The sequence below is a fragment of the Bufo gargarizans genome, chromosome 2, assembly GCF_014858855.1.
Source record: "Bufo gargarizans isolate SCDJY-AF-19 chromosome 2, ASM1485885v1, whole genome shotgun sequence".
Taxonomy (NCBI): Eukaryota; Metazoa; Chordata; class Amphibia; order Anura; family Bufonidae; genus Bufo; species Bufo gargarizans.
Window position 1 is genome coordinate 394,113,667 of NC_058081.1, and position 23,497 is coordinate 394,137,163.

The 23,497-nt window shown below is 43.1% G+C and overlaps 1 protein-coding gene across 1 annotated transcript in view; it reads right to left on the reverse strand.

The window, feature by feature from the left end:
* Window positions 1-23,497, reverse strand: part of HRH2 (histamine receptor H2) — a 212,315-nt gene that overhangs the window by 37,181 nt on the left and 151,637 nt on the right. Inside the window, exon 2 of the mRNA XM_044277768.1 lies at window positions 23,100-23,260. Coding sequence (XP_044133703.1) covers window positions 23,248-23,260 — 13 coding nt within the window. The 3' untranslated portion in view covers window positions 23,100-23,247. The remainder of the gene's footprint in view (window positions 1-23,099; window positions 23,261-23,497) is intronic.

Consider the following 23,497-nt stretch of genomic DNA (forward strand, 5'->3'; position numbering starts at 1 on the left):
AAGTGTAACTATAATAAGTGTGGTTCTATTGTCCCATTGTCCCATTGTGTGTTTAAATGGGGATGTCTGTCCTGTTGTCTCCACATGTGTATTGGCGATCTCCCCTTTGTCCTGACAGATAATTGGATTGTCTTCAGTCGTCTCCCAGGTAGAGAGGAGGAAACCATGATGCATTGTGGGGATATGTTGTATCTGTCCTGTGTCGCAGTCTCCCTTCTGGTCCTCTAGGGGGCGGGAACGATTGGTTGCTGTATTTACATTGTGTGTGTTGTGAATTACTGATTGGTTGGATTTCAAAACCCTGTGGGCAGTACTATGTTTGGTTTTTATCAATAAAAGAGGCTGTACTTGAAGTGCAGTCAGAGCACTGCTTGACCCTCAACACGGAGCCTTGTCTCGTTATTGGGGGGATTCCCTGTATGCTGTTGGAGACTGATTGCCAGGAGTGTAAGCTGACTGAATGCTTTTCCTGTTCGTCTGCCGGCAGCTACTTGCGAGGTTCCAGTTTGGAGTGCTATTTTGTATCCAGTTCGGGAGGTTGGTGTTCTGCAGTAGCTGTGCCTGTCTCTCAGAAAGGGGCATATCGCCTAAACGGATTTTAACCCCTTGTCTGCTGAAACGGTCCGTTACATTGGTGGCAGCAGCGGGATCGTTCCTACAGCCAGAAGGACAGCTACAGGAGACACCATTTATGTGGATTCTACAATTTAAGGGCAACGCATGTCTCAGTACAGTGACCCTAAAAGCACCAGGATGGAACCAGCAGTGGAGTACAGATACTCTGTGGAGGAATTTGACCGTATGATGTGGTTGCGGCTGAACTTCTTCGGACCCAATCCAGCTGAGAAATACGTGAAGTTCGTGAGGAGTCTAGTGTCTAAGACCCTACTATACCGGGCAGAAGGTGACAGTCAGCTGCCACCTTGGGTGGACCTCCATCGGAAGTTGCGGTTGCGGGACAGTGGGAGCCCAGTCTCCATTCTCCAGCGGCAGTGTGAAGTGCAGGGAGGGGAGAGCAGCGGCCTCCCTCCCCAGCGGCAGGCTGAGTTACAGGGGGCAGAGGTAGATGTTCCTGCCCCCCAGCAGCAGCATGATTTTTTGGGAATTGGGAGCCTAGTCTCCATTCCCCAGCGGCAGTGGGAAGTGCAGGGAGGGGAGAGCAGCGGCCTCCCTCCCCAGCGGCAGGCTGAGTTACAGGGGGCAGAGGTAGTTGTTCCTACCCCCCAGCGGCAGCATGATTTTTTGGGAGTTGGGAGCCCAGTCTCCATTCCCCAGCGGCAGAGTGTCCTACAGGGAATAGAGAGCCCAGTCTCCTTTCCCCAGCAGCAGGACACTGTATTGGGAGAAGAGGCGGTCGGTTGCCCTCCCCAGCGGCTGGAAGTATGTATGGGAGAGGAGCTCGTTACCCCCTCTCCCCAGCGGCAGCTTAACGCACCAGGGGGAGACAGTAAGCCCCACAACTGTGCAGATGGGACCGTGGTCTCTGCACTTACAGCACAGGGGGTAGGGACAGTCGGTCCTGTCCCCCAGCAACAGGGCTGTTTAGCCAAAGGGGAGACAGTCAGTTTCCCTCTCCAACAACCAGACTCCAACCAGGCTTCTTCCGTGGTAACGCTGGCACCAGGGCAGAGTACTGCTGATCCCTGCCCACAAAGCAACCTCCACTCCAAGCCAGGGAGCAACTCAGAGACCGGGAGTACCAGCTACAAATATAATCTTGGTGGATTCACTGGACAGAGACAGGCTATGAAATTCAGCACGTCCAGTATTGGGTTGTGGGTGGGCTGCCAGACTAACTCAGGTACCGACCGGCGTGAGGTCAGGTATCTGGTTAGTCTTCCCTGGGGGGGGGGGAGATGTGTGGCGAAACCAACCTCGCCACTGCGTTTTGGAGGGGACTGTTTAAAAGCCTCTTGCCTCAGGATTATGGCCCATAGTAACTTTTAAACCCCTGAACCTATTCCAGTGAATTTTGGATAGGTTTGTCCCCAAGTTATACTGTTTAAATTTATGTAAGTTATATGTATGGACAATGTAACCTCACAAAGTTGTAACAACTTATAATAAGTGTAACTTGTCAGCTTGGGAGGAATATGCTAGGTGTGGTTCTATTGTCCCATTGTCCCATTGTGTGTTTAAATGGGGATGTCTGTCCTGTTGTCTCCACATGTGTATTGGCGATCTCCCCTTTGTCCTGAGAGATAATTGGATTGTCTTCGGTCGTCTCCCAGGTAGAGAGGAGGAAACCATGATGCATTGTGGGGATATGTTGTATCTGTCCTGTGTCGCAGTCTCTCTTCTGGTCCTCTAGGGGGCGGGAACGATTGGTTGCTGTATTTACATTGTGTGTGTTGTGAATTACTGATTGGTTGGATTTCAAAACCCTGTGGGCAGTACTATGTTTGGTTTTTATCAATAAAAGAGGCTGTACTTGAAGTACAGTCAGAGCACTGCTTGACCCTCAAGACGGAGCCTTGTCTCGTTATTGGGGGGATTCCCTGTATGCTGTTGGAGACTGATTGCCAGGAGTGTAAGCTGACGGATACGCTTTTCCTGTTCGTCTGCCGGCAGCTATTTGTGAGGTTTCAGTTTGGAGTGCTATTTTGTATCCAGTTCGGGAGGTTGGTGTTCTGCAGTAGCTGTGCCTGTCTCTCGGAAAGGGGCATATCGCCTAAACGGATCTTAACCCCTTGTCTGCTGAAACGGTCCGTTACAAAACTTAAATACGAAATTGAAACAGAGATGGGAGAAAAACAAGAGCCTAAGGCATTGCAAGTTCGCTAAGAGAAGTCTCTTATTGTGACAAACAAATGAAAATCTTGTGAAAACATAGCAGGAAACTTACTCCTATTGGCCCACTGACCTCCGCTGAGGAACTGTTTGGTGAACTGGGGTAGGAGACCAATCTGAGTGAATACGAACCAGAAGTAAAAGGAGACCAGTCTGTGGGATTATGAACCAGGATTAAACAGAAAAGTAGGCCTATGGAATGTAACAGACCACCAAGGAAGGGAACGTAACCCTGAAAAGAATGCAGTTACGTTTGTCGGGAGAGAGGTACCGGAGCGGTGGGTGCAGAATGCCCTGGTGAGATTATTGAGTAAAACCATGATGTACAAATGAACAAGAGAATGCAGCTTTGAGTGGGAGCAGAGTGCAACACATGATGTAACAACAAATGGGTGAATGCAGCTTTAGATGCAAGTGGTACAAAAAAAAAATTGTATGGGCGCAGCTCATGAGTATGGGTAGCGCATGAAAAGCAGGTTATAAAGCAGACGTATAAATGAGCATTGACGTGATGCAAAAGCAGACATGTGAACGCAGCTCTAGTAGTGAATGGAGTATAGGACAAGATGTAAAAGCAGAAATGCGGAGGCAGCTTTGGATGTGAATGGAATATTAACCATCTCAGCTCCCCTCGCTTAAACACCCTTAATGACCAGACCACTTTTTACAATTCTGCACTACACTACTTTCACGGTTTATTGCTCGGTCATGCAACTTACCACCCAAAAAGAATTTCACCTCCTTTTCTTCACTAATTGAGATTTCATTTGGTAGTATTTAATTGCTGCTGAGATTTTTACTTTTTTTGTTATTAATCGAAATTTACCGAAACTTTTGCAAAAAAATGACATTTTTCACTTTCAGTTGTAATTTTTTATATATAATTTTTTCTCAAAATTTATTGTTCTCTTTGATAAAAAAAAAATGTTTAGGTAAAAAAAAAAATGGTTTGAGTAAAAGCTATAGCGTTTACAAACTATGGTACAAAAATGTGAATTTACGCTTTTTGAAGCAGCTCTGACTTTCTGAGCACCTGTCATGTTTCCTGAGGTTCTACAATGCCCAGACAGTAGAAAAACCCCACAAATGGCCCCATTTCGGAAAGTAGACACCCTAAGGTATTTGCTGATGGGCATAGTGAGTTCATAGAACTTTTTATTTTTTGTTCACAAGTTAGCGGAAAATTATGATTCTTTAAAAAAAAAAATTCCTTACAAAGTCTCATATTCCACTAACTTGTGTCAAAAAAATAAAAACTTCCATGAACTCACTATGCCCATCATGAAATACCTTGAGGTGTCTTCTTTCCAAAATGGGGTCACTTGTGGGGTAGTTATACTGCCCTGTCATTTTAGGGGCCCTAATGTGTGAGAAGTAGTTTGAAATCAAAATGTGTAAAAAATGCCCTGTGAAATCCTAAAGGTGCTCTTTGGAATGTGGGCCCCTTTGCCCACCTAGGCTGCAAAAAAGTGTCACACATGTGGTATCGTCGTACTCAGGAGAAGTTGGGCAATGTGTTTTGGGGTGTCATTTTACATATACCCATGCTGAGTGAGATAAATATCTCAGTCAAATGCCAACTTTGTATAAAAAGATTGGAAAAGTTGTCTTTTGCCGAGATATTTCTAATACCAGTGAATTTTTTTTTGACAGTTTACACTGAATGCAGTTCTTGAAATGGGCCTGGAAAGAACCTGTAGTAGCATAGGACGTGTGAACGCAGCTCTGGGTGCGAGTAGAGCAAACATGATACACCGATAGACATATGAATGCAACTCTGGTCGTGGGTGGAGTGCAAAAAATATTTGACAGCGTAGTGTGAATGCACCTCTGGGTGTGGCCGAGAATGAAATTGGTAGAATAGCAGCTCTAAATGTGAGTGGAGCATAAACATGATGTAACAGTGAACGTGAATGCAGCTCTGAAACAAGCCTAGTATGAACATGTTAACATGTTGTCACAGCAGACGTGTAAACACAGCTCTCATAGTGAGCAGAGCAAACATGGTATACCGGTCGACGCATGAACACAGCTCTGGTTGTGAGTATACAACATGTAATAACAGGCGTGTAATACGGATCCGGCTGTCGGCTGGGTACGGAATGAGATGTAACAGCCAACAGGTGAACGTAGCTGGAATGTGATTAACGGGTGAAGAATGATGAAAATAGCAGACGTGTGGACACAGCTCAGGGGAGCAGGGAGTAAAACATAACGTAACAGCCAAATGGAAAGGGAAAGCTGGTCTGGGAATGAGCAGAGTAGGAAAGTGCTGTGACAGTAAAGACGTGTGGATGCATCTGAGGGTGTGAGGCGTATGAAGCATGGTGCAATAGTAGGCATAAGAAACATAAGACAAGAAATAAAAGCCGAAAGTGTAAATGCTGCTCAGGATAACAGTAGAGAATAAAAGTGCAGCAGGGTTTTTAAGTACATGGAGCAGTGAAATGCGTGAAGTCTAAAGATGGTGGTAGCGGGGGGAGGGGGAAGACATGTGGCAAGGAACAGCTACAGCAAGAGGCCTAAACAATAAACGCTGCATCCGATCTCCAAACATGACGTCACGTGCAGCCCGGGAAACTCTTCCTTTACAGCAAACCGGCTAAAGTAACTTTGCATACGAGACAAACAAAGCAAAGTGAAACTTGTAAGATTTATAGGAACTAACTCCTATTACAAACAAACAAAATTAAAAAGAAATATAAATATTTAGCCCCACGAACAAACCTGAGGTAGCAGATTCTGAGGCGAAGCCTCTCGTTCGCTAGCAAAATCGGTTCCGACCGGCCAGGAGAGACAGCCCCTGCCCAACCTACTTACGTAGTATGGCGCGTGCATGCTGCGGTAGCAGAGAGCAAAATAACAAGCTCCATGCTGCAAAGAAAGACTCCTACCACCAGAGAAGCTAGTGTGCTAATGGCAACCAGCAGCAGCTGTGCACCTGAAAACACACACCTGTGAGTGAGGGTGTGGCTCGTATATGAAGAGCCTCCGCCCCTCCCACAAATGCAGGCTGACTAATCAGCCTTACCAACATATATATATATATATATATATATATATATATTAGCAGAAGAACCCGGCTTTGCACAGGTATATTTAATGTGGGGGGTTCAACCCGCACAACCCTATGCAGGTGCAGATTGCTATGGCGAAATACAGATACAAACGCAAAAACAGAAATGCAATCGCACTCTGCAAACCAGCACTCTGCCCTGCCTTTATGCTGGATGTTGAATAAGGCATTGGTGAACATTTTGGCCAAGTGTAATAAGCCACTCACCACGTCAAGGTCGCCTTCATGAGTGGTCCCTAACACTAGTTCCTACCTGTTTTGGGCCATAACAGCCACACAAAGTCCAGGGAGCGCAGGTAAAGCATGCACGCCAAGCACACTCTGCTTTTAACCCTGTCCGGTGCCATTACAGCTTTCATCGGATCCAGGGATGCAAGTACCAACATGCATGCTGAGCCCACTATATACTTCCCCTGGAGCCAAATGGCTACTGGTAGGTGCTATATAAGCAGACTCAGTTTTATACTGACTTTAAAACCAGCCTCCAGGGCAGACTAACGGGTCAGGTGTGCATGACTGCTTGGAGATCGCCACGCCTCCAATATATACTACAAAGAAAAAAATGTGGGGGGTTCCGCCCGCACAACCCTATATAGGTGCACATTGCTATGGCGAAATACAGATACAAACGCAAAAACACAAATGCAATCACACTCTGCAAACCAGCACTCTACCCCACACATTTTTTTCTGCCCTGGAGGCTGGTTTTAAAGTCAGTATAAAACTTAGTCTGCTTATAAAACCTTCCAGGACACCTGATGTACCTGTGTGCCAAATTTTGTGATTTAAATGTGACGTGCAGATTCTTTTAGCGGACATACACACATACACTCAACTTTATATATTAGATATTGTGCTGCTTATAGTTTTCCTTTTAGCATTATTTGTATTATTGTATAAGAAGGGATCTTAGTTTCCAATTTTCCCGACTTGGCAAATGAATAAAGTGAGACTAATAAAAACAAGTATAAGGTACTTGCTGTTTTATTGCTAACAATGCTGTGTGAGATGCATTTTGTTTAGCAATTGGAAATGATAAAGAATTAGTATTAAAGAACAATAATAATAAATTTAATATGTCCACAGCTAATGACAAATATACTTCTTATATTTGTTTTCTATCTAAATTCTAAAAAATAAATCTATCTAAAAACACATTTTTCTAAACCCAGAGATATTGCCCTTTAAAGAAAATGTGTCACCTTTTTTTTTCTGATTGTAGATTTATTTATTCTATTTTCTGAACATGATTATGGGGCCTGCCATCGTGCCTGAGCTGTGCTAGCTTTTAGAAAGCATAAAGAAAATTGCTTTACACAGACCCATGGTACATGGACACAATGGTCAGGAGGGGACCTCACTGACTTATATGGGAGAGTTTTCTAGGCATGCTCTGTGACCTGTGCAGAGGTCATTGTACAAGGAAAGAATAGATAAGCTTTGATAATGACCTATTGTGAATTCAGGATCCTGTCTTATCTATACACAGAGGTGATATAATTACAGGCAGGATTAGAATAACAGATAAGCAGGTAACTGCACTAAAGTGATCTGTACAGACCAAGAAGTAGTGCCTATTATTAATCTTAGTGGCCATTGTAAGAACAGTAAGATTTTATAGGTTTTTGTTCAAATATAGATATTAATATGGAAAATTTAAAACATCACCAAAAATTCTTTAAATATAAAAACGTAATTTAATCAATAGGTCACTCACATGACCTTGTTTGTTTTCCATTCCGCAAAATACAAATGCGGTTTGTGTGCCATCCACATTTATCTTCATTTTGCGGACATATTCTTGCTGACCCATTAACTTCAATTGGTCCGTGGTCCACATTTTGTAGCCAAGCATAGGACATGTATTGTCTTTTTGTGGAATGGATATACAGATGTGGAAAGCACATGGATCTGCCCCTAGCTCAGTTAGTAGCGTGCTAGTGGAGAAAGTTAGAGGAAGCTACTTGTGATAACTCCTCAGAGATCTAGGTCTTTATTATTATGATTATTATTTATTATTAAAGCGCAATTTATTCCATAGCACTGTACATATGATAAGGGGTGCACATTAGGGATGAGCGAACTCGAACTGTATAGTTCGGGTTCGTACCGAATTTTGGGGTGTCCGTGACACGGACCCGAACCCGGACATTTTCGTAAAAGTCCGGGTTCGGGTTCGGTGTTCGTCGCTTTCTTGGCGCTTTTGTGACGCTTTCTTGGCGCTTTTTGAAAGGCTGCAAAGCAGCCAATCAACAAGCGTCATACTACTTGCCCCAAGAGGCCATCACAGCCATGCCTACTATTGGCATGGCTGTGATTGGCCAGAGCACCATGTGACCCAGCCTCTATTTAAGCTGGAGTCACATAGCGCCGCCCGTCACTCTGCTCTGATTAGCGTAGGGAGAGGTTGCGGCTGCGACAGTAGGGCGAGATTAGGCAGATTAACTCCTCCAAAGGACTTGATTAACTGATCGATCTGCAGCTGTGGATCATTGAGCTGCTGATCCTCAATTGCTCACTGTTTTTAGGCTGCCCAGACCGTTTGTCAGTCACATTTTTCTGGGGTGATCGGCGGCCATTTTGTGTCTTGTGGTGCGCCAGCACAAGCTGCGACCAAGTGCATTTAACCCTCAATGGTGTGGTTGTTTTTTGGCTAAAGCCTACATCAGGGTGAAGCTGTCACACCAAGTGCATTTAACCAGCAATAGTCTGTTCATTTTTTGGCCATATACAAAATCAGGGGCAAGCTGCGCCTGTCACCAAGTGCATTTAACCCTCAATGGTGTGGTTGTTTTTTGGCTAAAGCCTACATCAGGGTGAAGCTGTCACACCAAGTGCATTTAACCAGCAATAGTCTGTTCATTTTTTGGCCATATACAAAATCAGGGGCAAGCTGCGCCTGTCACCAAGTGCATTTAACCCTCAATGGTGTGGTTGTTTTTTGGCTAAAGCCTACATCAGGGTGAAGCTGTCACACCAAGTGCATTTAACCAGCAATAGTCTGTTCATTTTTTGGCCATATACAAAATCAGGGGCAAGCTGCGCCTGTCACCAAGTGCATTTAACCCTCAATGGTGTGGTTGTTTTTTGGCTAAAGCCTACATCAGGGTGAAGCTGTCACACCAAGTGCATTTAACCAGCAATAGTCTGTTCATTTTTTGGCCATATACAAAATCAGGGGCAAGCTGCGCCTGTCACCAAGTGCATTTAACCCTCAATGGTGTGGTTGTTTTCTGGCTAAAGCCTACATCAGGGTGAAGCTGTCACACCAAGTGCATTTAACCAGCAATAGTCTGTTTATTTTTTGGCCATATACTACATCAGGGGCAAGCTGCGCCCGTCACCAAGTGCATTTAACCCTCAGTAGTGTGGTTGGTCAAGCTGTGACACCAAGTGCATTTAACCAGCAATAGTCTGTTCATTTTTTGGCCATATACTACATCAGGGGCAAGCTGCGCCCGTCACCAAGTGCATTTAACCAGCAATAGTGTGGTTATTTTTTGGCCATATCCCAGTCTAATTCTGTCACTAAATCCATACCGGTCACCCAGCGCCTAAATACTAGGCCTCAAATTTATATCCCGCTAAATCTCTCGTTACCGCTGTCCTGTTGTAGCTGGGAAAGTTATTTAGTGTCCGTCAAAGCACATTTTTTGTTCTGGGTTGAAGTACAATTCCCAATTTAGCAATTTCATAATTTAGTGGTTTCTGCTATATCAGAGCTATTTGAAATCTATCCCTAAAAGGGTATATAATATTCAAGGTGCACATTGGGTCATTCAGAATAACTTCACACACACCCGCTACTGTGTATTTTCAAGTCTAATTCTGTCACTAAACCCATACCTGTCACCCAGCGCCTAAATACTAGGCCTCAAATTTATATCCTGCTAAATCTCTCGTTACCGCTGTCCTGTTGTAGCTGGGAAAGTTATTTAGTGTCCGTCAAAGCACATTTTTTGTTCTGGGTTGAAGTACAATTCCCAATTTAGCAATTTCATAATTTAGTGGTTTCTGCTATATCAGAGCTATTTGAAATCTATCCCTAAAAGGGTATATAATATTCAAGGTGCACATTGGGTCATTCAGAATAACTTCACACACACCCGCTACTGTGTATTTTCAAGTCTAATTCTGTCACTAAACCCATACCTGTCACCCAGCGCCTAAATACTAGGCCTCAAATTTATATCCTGCTAAATCTCTCGTTACCGCTGTCCTGTTGTAGCTGGGAAAGTTATTTAGTGTCCGTCAAAGCACATTTTTTGTTCTGGGTTGAAATACAATTCCCAATTTAGCAATTTCATAATTTAGTGGTTTCTGCTATATCAGAGCTATTTGAAATCTATCCCTAAAAGGGTAGATCATATTGAAGGTGCACATAGGGTCATTCAGAATAACTTCACACACACCCGCTACTGTGTATTTCCAAGTCTAATTCTGTCACTAAACCCATACCTGTCACCCAGCGCCTAAATACTAGGCCTCAAATTTATATCCCGCTAAATCTCTCGTTACCGCTGTCCTGTTGTGGCTGGGAAAGTTATTTAGTGTCCGTCAAAGCACATTTTTTGTTCTGGGTTGAAATACAATTCCCAATTTAGCAATTTCATAATTTAGTGGTTTCTGCTATATCAGAGCTATTTGAAATCTATCCCTAAAAGGGTATATAATATTCAAGGTGCACATTGGGTCATTCAGAATAACTTCACACACACACGCTTCTGTACATTTCCAAGTCTAATTCTGTTACTAAATCCATACCGGTCACCCAGCGCCTAAATACTAGGCCTCAAATTTATATCCCGCTGAATTTGAATACAATACATTGGGCCAAATAATATATTTGTTGTTGTGGTGAACCATAACAATGAGAAAAACATCTAGTAAGGGACGCGGACGTGGACATGGTCGTGGACATGGTCGGACATGGTGGGTGACGTGAAGCCTCATTCTCTGCTATGACATGCAGACTGATTCTCTGCTGTCATGAAGCCAGATTGTCTGTTACGGGACCTCTCTGCTCTGCCTGTGTGCTAGGCCTAAATATATGCCAATGGACTGTTGCAGTGGTGGGTGACGTGAAGCCTCATTCTCTGCTATGACATGCAGACTGATTCTCTGCTGACATGAAGCCAGATCGTCTGTTACGGGACCTCTCTGCTCTGCCTGTGTGCTAGGCCTAAATATATGCCAATGGACTGTTGCAGTGGTGGGTGACGTGAAGCCTCATTCTCTGCTATGACATGCAGACTGATTCTCTGCTGTCATGAAGCCAGATTGTCTGTTACGGGACCTCTCTGCTCTGCCTGTGTGCTAGGCCTAAATATATGCCAATGGACTGTTGCAGTGGTGGGTGACGTGAAGCCTCATTCTCTGCTATGACATGCAGACTGATTCTCTGCTGACATGAAGCCAGATTGTCTGTTACGGGACCTCTCTGCTCTGCCTGTGTGCTAGGCCTAAATATATGCCAATGGACTGTTGCAGTGGTGGGTGACGTGAAGCCTCATTCTCTGCTATGACATGCAGACTGATTCTCTGCTGACATGAAGCCAGATTGTCTGTTACGGGACCTCTCTGCTCTGCCTGTGTGCTAGGCCTAAATATATGCCAATGGACTGTTGCAGTGGTGGGTGACGTGAAGCCTCATTCTCTGCTATGACATGCAGACTGATTCTCTGCTGTCATGAAGCCAGATTGTCTGTTACGGGACCTCTCTGCTCTGCCTGTGTGCTAGGCCTAAATATATGCCAATGGACTGTTGCAGTGGTGGGTGACGTGAAGCCTCATTCTCTGCTATGACATGCAGACTGATTCTCTGCTGACATGAAGCCAGATTGTCTGTTACGGGACCTCTCTGCTCTGCCTGTGTGCTAGGCCTAAATATATGCCAATGGACTGTTGCAGTGGTGGGTGACGTGAAGCCTCATTCTCTGCTATGACATGCAGACTGATTCTCTGCTGACATGAAGCCAGATTGTCTGTTACGGGACCTCTCTGCTCTGCCTGTGTGCTAGGCCTAAATATATGCCAATGGACTGTTGCAGTGGTGGGTGACGTGAAGCCTCATTCTCTGCTATGACATGCAGACTGATTCTCTGCTGACATGAAGCCAGATTGTCTGTTACGGGACCTCTCTCCTCTGCCTGTGTGCTAGGCCTAAATATATGCCAATGGACTGTTGCAGTGGTGGCTGACGTGAAGCCTTATTCTCTGCTATGACATGCAGACTAATTCTCTGCTGACATGAAGCCAGATTGTCTGTTACGGGACCTCTCTCCTCTGCCTGGGTGCTGGGCCTAAATTTATGACAATGGACTGTTGCAGTGGTGGCTGACGTGAAGCCTGATTCTCTGCTATGACATGCAGACTGATTCTCTGCTGACATGAAGCCAGATCCTCTGTTACGGGACCTCTCTCCTCTGCCTGGGTGCTGGGCCTAAATTTATGACAATGGACTGTTGCAGTGGTGGCTGACGTGAAGCCTGATTCTCTGCTATGACATGCAGACTGATTCTCTGCTGACATGAAGCCAGATCCTCTGTTACGGGACCTCTCTCCTCTGCCTGGGTGCTGGGCCTAAATTTATGAAAATGGACTCTTACAGTGGTGGGTGACGTGAAGCCTGATTCTCTGCTATGACATGAAGACTGATTCTCTGCTGACATGAAGCCAGATTGTCTGTTACGGGACCTCTCTCCTCTGCCTGGGTGCCGGGGCCTAAATATCTGAGAATGGACTGTTCCAGTGGTGGGTGACGGGAAGCCAGATTCTCTGCTATGGAACCTCTCTCCAATTGATTTTGGTTAATTTTTATTTATTTAATTTTTATTTTAATTAATTTCCCTATCCACATTTGTTTGCAGGGGATTTACCTACATGTTGCTGCCTTTTGCAGCCCTCTAGCCCTTTCCTGGGCTGTTTTACAGCCGTTTTAGTGCCGAAAAGTTCGGGTCCCCATTGACTTCAATGGGGTTCGGGTTCGGGACGAAGTTCGGATCGGGTTCGGATCCCGAACCCGAACATTTCCGGGATGTTCGGCCGAACTTCTCGAACCCGAACATCCAGGTGTTCGCTCAACTCTAGTGCACATACATAATATAGACAATTGCACTAATCATAAACAAAACAAATTACAGACTGGTACAGAAGGAGAGAGGGCCCTGCCCGTGAGGGCTTACAATCTACATGGTATGAGAGAAGGACACAGTAGGTGTGGGTGAAGTTGGTCATGGCGGTATAGAGGCAGCAGAGTCACTGGTTGTAGGCTTGTCTGAAGAGGTAGGTTTCAGGATTCCACTGTAGGTGAGAGTCTGATATGTTGGGGTAGCGAGTTCCAGAGTGTGGGCGATGCACAGGAGAAATCTTGGAGGCGATTGTGGGAAGAGGTGATAAGAGGAGAGGAGAGAAGGAGGTCTTGTGAGGATCGGAGAGTGCGTGTGGGGATGTATCAGGAAAGTAGCTCAGAGATGTAGGGAGGGGACATATTATGGATGGCTTTGTATGTATTTGTTAGTACTTTGAAGTGAATTTGCAGGGCAATGGAGAGCCAGTGAAGGGATTGGCAGAGGGGAGAGGCAGAGGAGTAATTAGGTGAGAGGTGAATTAGTCGGGCAGCAGAGTTGAGGATAGATTGGAGGGGTGCAAGAGTGCTAGATGGAAGGCCACAGAGGAGAGTAATGCAGTAGTCTAGGCGGGAGATTTATAAGGGCATGTACAAGCATTTTCACAGATTCAAAGGTAAGGAAAGCACGGATGCAGGAGATATTTTTGAGTTGGAGGCGGGTTGTGGAAAGGGGTTGGATGTGGGGTCGGAAGAAAAGGGCAGAATCCAAGGTCACTCCAAGGCAGTGGACTAGGTTGACCGGGGATAGTGTGCAGCCATTGATTGTGATAGATAGGTCTGTTGGGGGGGTTGAGCAAGATGGGGGAAAGATGATGAATTCTGTTTTATCCATGTTAAGTTTTAGAAAGCGAAAGGCAAAGAAGGATGATATAGAAGATAGACATTGTGGGATTCTTCATAGTAAGGTGGTGATGTCTGGATCAGAGAGGTAGATTTGTGTGTTGCCAGCATAGGAGTGATACTGAAAGCCATGGGACTCTATGAGCTGCCCCAGGCCAAAAGTGTAGATAGAGAAGAGCAGGGGTCCTAGGACAGAGCCTTGCGGGACACCAACAGAGAGGGAATGAGACGAGGAGGTGGTGCGGGAGTGGGAGACACAAAATGTCCATTCTGTGAGGTATGATGTGAGCCAGGAGAGGGCCAGGTCAGTGATGCCAAGAGATGAGAGAGTTTGCAACAAAAGGGAGTGGTCAACAGTGTCGAAGGCAGAGGACACAGAGGGCAGGTCAAGGAGAAGGAGGACACAGTATTGTTTCTTGGTTTTGGCTGTTAGTAGGGCAGTCTCAGTTGAGTGGTGGGGTCGGAAGCCAGATTGTAGGCGGTCAAAGAGGGAGCAGGAGGAGAGCTGAGAGGACAGTTCTGAATGGACGTGTTGTTCAAGTAGCTTTGAGGCATACGGAAGAAACGATATGGGGCGATAACTGGACAAAGCAGATGGGTCAAGTGAAGGCTTTTTGAGGATGGGTGTAATGGTAGCATGTTTAAAAGCAGAAGGGAAGACACCAGAGGTTAGTGATAGGTTGAAGAGATGCGTTAGGGCTGGGATAAACACTGTGGTGAGGTTAGGGATGAGGTGGGATGGGACTGGGTCAAGTGCGCAAGTGGTCAGATGAGATCTGGAGACTAGAGTGGAGAGTTTTTCTTCTGTAATGGCGGAGAAGCAGGATTTGAGAGAAGAGGACTGAGTAGTTGTGTAGAGGGTCCATGGGGACTGTGTACTGAAGCTTTCTCAGAGAATTACTCTTTTTAAGAAATTAACATAGAGAAAATCATCATTACTACTCAGTACTTCAGGAAAAGAGAAAAAAAAAGAACTAGAAGGCTTGCATAGTAAAATATCAATTTTTGCAGATGACACTAAACTGTGTAAAGTAATTAACACTGAAGAGGACAGTATACTACTACAGAGTGATCTGGATAGATTGGAGGCTTGGGCAGATAAGTGGCAGATGAGGTTTAACACTGACAAATGTAAAGTTATGCACATGGGAAGGAATAATGCAAGTCACCCGTACTTATTAAATGGTAAAACACTCGGTAACACTGACATGGAAAAAGATCTAGGAATTTTAATAAACAGCAAACTAAGCTGCAAAAAACAGTGTCAGGCAGCTGCTGCCAAGGCAAATAAGATAATGGGTTGCATCAAAAGGGGCATAGATGCCTGTGATGAGAACATAGTCCTACCACTTTACAAATCATTAGTCAGACCACACATGGAGTACTGTGTACAGTTCTGGGCTCCAGTGAACAAAGCAGACATAGCAGAGCTGGAGAGGGTCCAGAGGAGGGCAACTAAAGTAATATCTGGAATGGGGCAACTACAGTACCCTGAAAGATTATCAAAATTAGGGTTATTCACTTTAGAAAAAAGACGACTGAGAGGAGATTTAATTAATATGTATAAATATATCAGGGGTCAGTACAGAGATCTATCCCGTCATCTATTTATTCCCAGGACGGTGACTGTGACGAGGGGACATCCTATGCGTCTGGAGGAAAGAAGGTTTGTACACAAACATAGAAGAGGATTCTTTACGGTAAGAGCAGTGAGACTATGGAACTCTCTGCCTGAGGAGGTGGTGATGGTGAGTACAATAAAGGAATTCAAGAGGGGCCTGGATGTATTTCTGGAGCGTAATAATATTACAGGCTATAGCTACTAGAGAGATATCGTTGATCCAGGGATTTATTCTGATTGCCTGATTGGAGTCGGGAAGGAATTTTTATTCCCCTAAAGTGAGGAAAATTGGCTTCTACCTCACAGGTTTTTTTTTGCCTTCCTCTGGATCAACTTCCAGGATGACAGGTCGAACTGGATGGACAAATGTCTTTTTTCGGCCTTATGTACTATGTTACTATGTTACTAACCTGCATGGCCGAGCGTTGGAATCAGTCAGTAAGGTACTTGCAGTTTAAGGCAAATAGAGACTTTATTGCAGTAAGAGGGGCGTTGTTAAATCACCCTTTACAATGAGACATGGTATCTTAATCCCGTACTCCTCTGCTGGGAATTACAGTCACCATTGCATGAATAATAATGCCAGCCTTCGATTCTGCAGGAGAGACTTTGGAGAGATAGAGGGAAGCAGTACTGCAATCCTCATCCTGGTATATACCCATACATTACTATCTGGCATGATTTGCACTGAGAATTGTTTAAAACTGTGTTTTCATACCGTTGGATGTACTGCAACTCCCATTCTTCAGCTTAGTAACAAGAGACCTGGCCTGGTTACTGATTCCAGCACCATATGCATCAGAGCACTTATAATCCTTGCACCTGTGCAACACTCATAACACCAAAGGCACCCTAACTACCATCAGGCAGGAGCCCCAACAAAAGGGTGTGTCCCAAGGGAAGAAAAGGTGCACACTCTTGTCATTGTCCTGGCCCTAGGAAGCATCAGTTTGAGAATTGCCACTGTGAATGATTATTGCAGCGAGATCCACTACCACTAACATCCTCCAATCCTGCTCCTTCTGGCTTGTAGAATATAGAAATTACATAAGCATATGAAACAACAGTCAAAAAACAACTCATGTTGTTGGCATGATGTATGACATGCACAGAGTTTACTGTGCAGGGAGAAGGAGGAGGGTGGATGAGGTGAAATGTCCTGATAACTTATTGTCAGTAGTATGATTGCACGCTATTTTCCCGCTATTTTCACTAAACTTTATAATACTAAAGTTACATTAAATTTACTCCTGCCTGTAATGATAATGAGATGACTGCTGAGAAGTGATGTCCACAAGTAAGAACATGTCAAAAGCTTGTGTAAAAAGTACAATATTTCAGTATTGTTTTTTAACAATAGATATGTTACAGTGGTGGATCGAAGCTGCCACTGCTTTGTTCACCTGTTCTGGCCCTCTGCCTCCCGGTGGCTAGTGATGAGCGGCAGGTGCCATATTCGATTTCGACGAAATTCGCGAATATTCGATAGAATATTCGTTTTATATTCGTCGAAATCGAATATTCGTCATTATTCTTGTTATCGCGATTAATATGCGATTTAAATAATCGAATTTCGATTTTAACTTAAAGGCTACTCTCCTATTGAAATCGCAATTCGATTCTTTCAAGTTATAATAATCGAATTTGGATTTTAACTTAGCACTGCTATATGCCATATTAGGCTAACTAATATGGCATATAGCAGTGCTAAGTTAAAATCGAAATTCGATTATTATAACTTGAAAAAAATCGGATTGCGATTTCAACGTAATTCTCAAATCCGACAGTACATTCTAGTATATGGAGTCGTTCCCATGGTGATGGGGACGCTCCATAAGCATGGAATATGGCTTCAATGGCTTGGTAGAATTAGCGAATTGACGAATATATTCGTTATATTCCACAAAACGAATATAACGAATGTATTCGTCATATTCCACAAAAGGAATATAACGAATGTATTCGTCATATTCCACAAAATGAAGATAACGAAGTATTCTGCATCTTCATTTTAGCTACCTATTCATCAATTTCGCTAATTCTAGCAATCATATAGGAAAGTTGACTATAGAGACAGCTAAGTATAATTCGCTATGCGATTATATGACTGCTTTTTTTATAAATAGTATAATTATAATAATTATCAGGTATTATAATTATTCTATTTATTTAAAAAAAAAGCAGTAATATAATCGCATAGCGAATTACACTTAGCTGTCTCTATAGTCAACTTTCCTATATCATTGCTAGAATTAGCGAAATTGATGAATAGGTAGCTAAAACGAAGATGCAGAATACTTCATTATCTTCGTTTTGTGGAATATGACGAATACTTCGTTATCTTCGTTTTGTGGAATATGACGAATACATTCGTTATATTCGTTTTGTGGAATATAACGAATATATTCGTCAATTCCCTAATTCTACCAAGCCATTGAAGCCAACCATATAGTAAACCAGGTCCAAGTTGGAATCGCAATTCGATTATTTCAAGTTATAATAATTGAATTTCGATTTTAACTTAGCACTGCTATATGCCATATTAGGCTAACTAATATGGCATATAGCAGTGCCAAGTTAAAATCGAAATTCGATTATTATAACTTGAAAAAATCGAATTGCGATTTCAACGTAATTCTCAAATCCGACAGTACATTCTAGTATATGGAGTCGTTCCCATGGTGATGGGGACGCTCCATAAGCATGGAATATGGCTTCAATGGCTTGGTAGAATTAGCGAATTGACGAATATATTCGTTATATTCCACAAAACGAATATAACGAATGTATTCGTCATATTCCACAAAAGGAATATAACGAATGTATTCGTCATATTCCACAAAACGAAGATAATGAAGTATTCTGCATCTTCATTTTAGCTACCTATTCATCAATTTCGCTAATTCTAGCAATGATATAGGAAAGTTGACTATAGAGACAGCTAAGTGTAATTCGCTATGCGATTATATGACTGTTTTTTTTTTAAATAAATAGAATAATTATAATACCTGATAATTATTATAATTATACTATTTATAAAAAAAGCAGTCATATAATCGCATAGCGAATTATACTTAGCTGTCTCTATAGTCAACTTTCCTATATCATTGCTAGAATTAGCGAAATTGATGAATAGGTAGCTAAAATGAAGATGCAGAATACTTCGTTATCTTCGTTTTGTGGAATATGACGAATACATTCGTTATATTCCTTTTGTGGAATATGACGAATACATTCGTTATATTCGTTTTGTGGAATATAACGAATATATTCGTCAATTCGCTAATTCTACCAAGCCATTGAAGCCATATTCCATGCTTATGGAGCGTCCCCATCACCATGGGAACGACTCCATATACTAGAATGTACTGTCGGATTTGAGAATTACGTTGAAATCGCAATTCGATTTTTTCAAGTTATAATAATCGAATTTCGATTTTAACTTAGCACTGCTATATGCCATATTAGTTAGCCTAACTTGAAAAAAATCGGATTGCGATTTCAACGTAATTCTCAAATCCGACAGTACATTCTAGTATATGGAGATGTTCCCATGGTGATGGGGACGCTCCATGAGCATGGAAGTCGGCAGAAGCGGCAACGGGCACTGACTGGAGCAGCCAGGAAGCCAGGAATCCAAAGGACAGGTAAGAACAACTTTAGGGAAGTGGGAAAGAAAAAAATATAACAAAAAAAAAAAAAAAAAAAAAGAATATTCGAAATATCGAATTTATATTACTATATTCGAAATATTCGCGAATTAGCGAAGTGCCGATATTCGCGAAAAAAATTTGATATTCGAATATTCGCGCTCAACACTACCGGTGGCATGGAAATGCTTCCCACTATTCTTCTCTTCCCAGAATGCCCAAACTCTATCCTTCCTTCCAAGCTCCATCCTTCCATGCAGGCTTTGGACTGCTTATCAACTCAGCCTTTTAATCCCTACCCATAGGGCATTCAAGCACACACTCCCCAATTCTTAAAGGGTTAGCATATGCACCTTGGTTCACACCAGCCAATGACTGGTTACCTGGGGGTACTTAAAGCACCTTTCCCAATGCAAAGGTGCCTGATAAATTATGTTTTGTTCCCTTCTAGGTGTACTGTTCTGTTTCTCTGTGTACCGATCTGTGCCTAGCCATATTAATTGTATTTTACTGGCCCTGACCTCAGACCTGTTACTGTGTTCTGCCTGCCCTGGCCTTGGCCTGGACTGACTGTGAGTATGACTTGTCCATTTAGTGCTACATGCCAGTGTCTCTTGGCCCTTATAGATCAGCAGATAGCCATGTGGCGGCTGCTACAAGAGATGGTGGCCGGATGTGTTCACTGCAGTGAAGTCCAGATCACAGTATAGAGGTTGAAGGGTGAATGTTAAGGATCCACCAGGGTGGCACCTTTGAGTTTAGCCCCTGTTTGGATCCGTTGATTTGCAAAGTAGTTTCATAGTCACTGCCACAACAAATAGATGATAAGGGAAACAAAAGAAAATACCATGCAATAAAAAAAAGAAATGTAACGTCAAAACTTGATTAACCCCCTAGGAACCCATGACGTACCAGTACAGCATGGATCCTGAATCCTTAAGGACCCATGACGTACCGGTACGTCATGGCTTGAAATCGCGATTCCGGCGCCGCGGGGGTTAATCGGAACGGGATGCCGGCTGAAATCATTCAGCCGGCATCCCGTAACAACGCAGGGGGGGTCATTTTTACCCCCCCCCCCCGTATTGACGATCGCAGAAAACCGCAGGTCAACTCAGACCTGCGGTTTTCTGCGTTTCCGGTCCATTCGGGTGTCCTGTGACCCGATGAACCGGAAAAAGACTGCGATCGGTGGCGTAATTATACAAGACCAATCACAGTCCGTGCATTTGGAGAGGCGGTGCTGGCCCTGGTGCTTAGAGCATGCATCCTCAAACTGCGGCCCTCCAGATGTTGTAAAACTATAACTCCCAGCATGCCCAGACAACCTACAGCCATCAGCAGGGCATGGTGGGAATTGTAGTTTTACAACATCTGGAGGGCTGCAGTTTTTAGGATGCCTGTTTAGTGTCTCCAAAGTCTGAGAGCCATACATATTGGGCATCGTCGCGTGCATAAAAGTCGTCGCTATAAAAATAACTTTTGACCAAACGCCTCGGATGAATTTCCATTTGAATCCTTTTTGCTGGTAATAAAGCAAGGGTTAACAGCCCAACAAAACTCAATATTTATGGCCCTGATTCTGTAGTTTGCAGAAACACCCCATATGTGGTCGTAAATGGCTATATAGCCACACGGCAGGGCATAGAATGAAGGGAACTCCATATGGTTTCTGGAAGGCAGATTTTGATGGACAGGTTTTTTTGGATACCATGTCCCATTAGAAGCCCCCCCTGATGTAGTCTAGACTAGAAACTCCCAAAAAGTGACCCCATCTAAGAAACTACACCCCTCAAGGTATTCAAAAGTTACTTTACAAACTATGTTAACCCTTTAGGTGTTCCACAAAACTAAATAGCGAATGTAGAAACAATTTTATATTTTTTTTTTTTTTAGTACATTGCCTCAAGAAAGAATAATATAGAGCAACCAAAAATCATATTAGTCCCAAAACAACAACCACCTTATCCCGTAGTTTCCTAGATGGGGTCACTTTTATGGAGTTTCTACTCTAGGGGTGCATCAGGGGGCTTGAAAGGGTACATGGTGTAAATAAACCAGAACAGCAAAATCTGCCTTCCAAAAACCATATGACGCTCCCCTTCTTCTATGTCCTGCCGTTTAGCCAAATAGTAATTTATGACCAAACTACAGAATCAGGGCAACCCATTTTGAGTTTTGTTTGGCAGTTAACTCTTGTTTTACTCCTGGAAAAAAATTATTATATTGGAAAATTTTAAAAAAATTGAAATTTCTAAATTGTTTCTCCATCTGCCATTAACTCTTGTGGAACACCTAAATGGTTAACAAAGTTTGTAAACCCAGTTTTGAATACCTTGAGGGGTGTACTTTCTTAGATGGAGTCACTTTTTTGAAATTTCTATTCTAGGGGTGCAACAGGGGCTTCAAATGGGACATGGTATAAACAAAACCAGTCCTGCAAAATCTGCCTTCCAAAACCCATATGGTGTTCCCCTCTTTCTATGTGCTCCCGTTCGGCCAAACAGTAGTTTACGACCACATATGGGGTGTTTCTGCAAACTACAGAATCAGGGCAACCGATTTTGAGTGCTGCTTGGCAGTTAACCCTTGTTTTACTCATGTAAAAAATTTATTATATTGGAAAATTTTCAAAAAAATGTAAATTTCGAAATTGTTTCTCAATCTGCCATTAACTCTTGTGGAAGACCTAAAGGGTTAATAAAGTTTGAAAAAACAGTTTTGAATAACTTGAGGGGTGTAGTTTCTAGAATGGGGTCATTTTTGGGAGGTTTCTATTATCTAAGCCTCACAATATGACTTTAAACCTGAACTAGGATTTTGAAGATTTCTGAAAAATTTCTAAATTAGCTTATAAACTTCTAAGCCTTGTAACATCCCCAAAAAATAAAATATCATTCCCAAAATGCTACAAGCATGAAGTAGACATATGGGGAATGTAAAGTCATCATAATTTTTGGGGGTATTACTATGTATTACAGAAGTAGAGGAACTGAAACTTTTAAATTTGCAAATTTTTCAAAGTTTTGGGTAAAAATTTATTTTTGGGACCCAATTTTAGCAGTGTCATGAAGTACAATATGTGACAAAAAAACAATCTCAGAACGGCCTGGGTAAGTCAAAGCGTTTTAAAGTTATGAGCACTTAAAGGGACACTGGTCAGATTTGCAAAAAATGGCCAAGTCCTTAAGGTGAAATAGGGCTGAGTCCTTAAGGGGTTAAATAAATAGGTCATTTTATGACCAAAGATTTCCTGTAACGTGTAAATGTTATGATGGTGCTGCAGGCCCAAATGCCAGTGCTCCAGGTACCCTCTGCTGTCCTCCTATTTTGTTGCAGACTTAAACCTGAGCTCCTCTGCCTAGTATTCTCCTTAAGGTACGCACACACTCTCTGCCTCTTAAACAGTCTGCGTGTGCACTTTCAAATGCTTCCCCAGCATATGGCTGGTTATTCCTGGGTATTTAAGGCACCATTCCTAGTAGGAAGGTGCCTGAGCTTCGGTTCCCAGTTTCTAGTTTGCTAGCAAAGGTGCGTGTTTTCTGTCTGACTGACCATACACTGAACTTCTGCTTGATGATTGACTTTGATTCTATACTGCCTGCCTAACCTTAGCCTGTTTTTTATATTGACCCATTGCCACATGTGCTGACCTCAGACTTGTTTTTTGGATACATTTGTACGCAGCCTGACCTGACCTCAGCTAGTGTCTGTGTCTGTGACCCCCATTAGTCAGCCTCCAACTACACAAGGACTATCTCAAGAGGTAGTGGCCTGGTAGCTCCCCTGCAGTGAAGACCAGATGGAGGTTGAAGATTAAAAACCAGGTGACTGCCAGGATAACGCCCTTATAGGTAGCCTAAAGTCAAACTGGTTAGCTGGTACACTGGGTCCACATCCACTTTTCATTATAGTAAAATCATACAAAAATGCAGATTTATTCCTTTCCAGGCTCAATGACAATTCAAGAATGATTTTAAAATCCACACTCACCCAAGGTGCTCTTGGCCCTATTTTCCTTGTCTTCTGGAATATCCGACCTGGTCCACTGATCCAGCTGGACTCTGCATAGAGCACTCTGAAGTTTAAAGTTATGGTGGCGGGCCTTGTACAGGGTTACAAATCGGGGACGATGAGTAACCTATGGTCCTGAGCTGGAAAGGGTTAAAATATAAAGAAGAAATAAATATCCATCAGTGAAATGTTGAACATTGGGATTCTAAATGTCATAATGTACTAACATTAGTTGCCAATATTAATTTCTGTTTCATAAAGAAATTATGTACGACAGTTTTGTTCTAGTGCCACTGAGCCCAGATGTGGCTTCATATCTTGTAGCTTCACCTCTATTTTTTATCTTTATTTTTTAATAAAATTTTTATTTAGTAAAA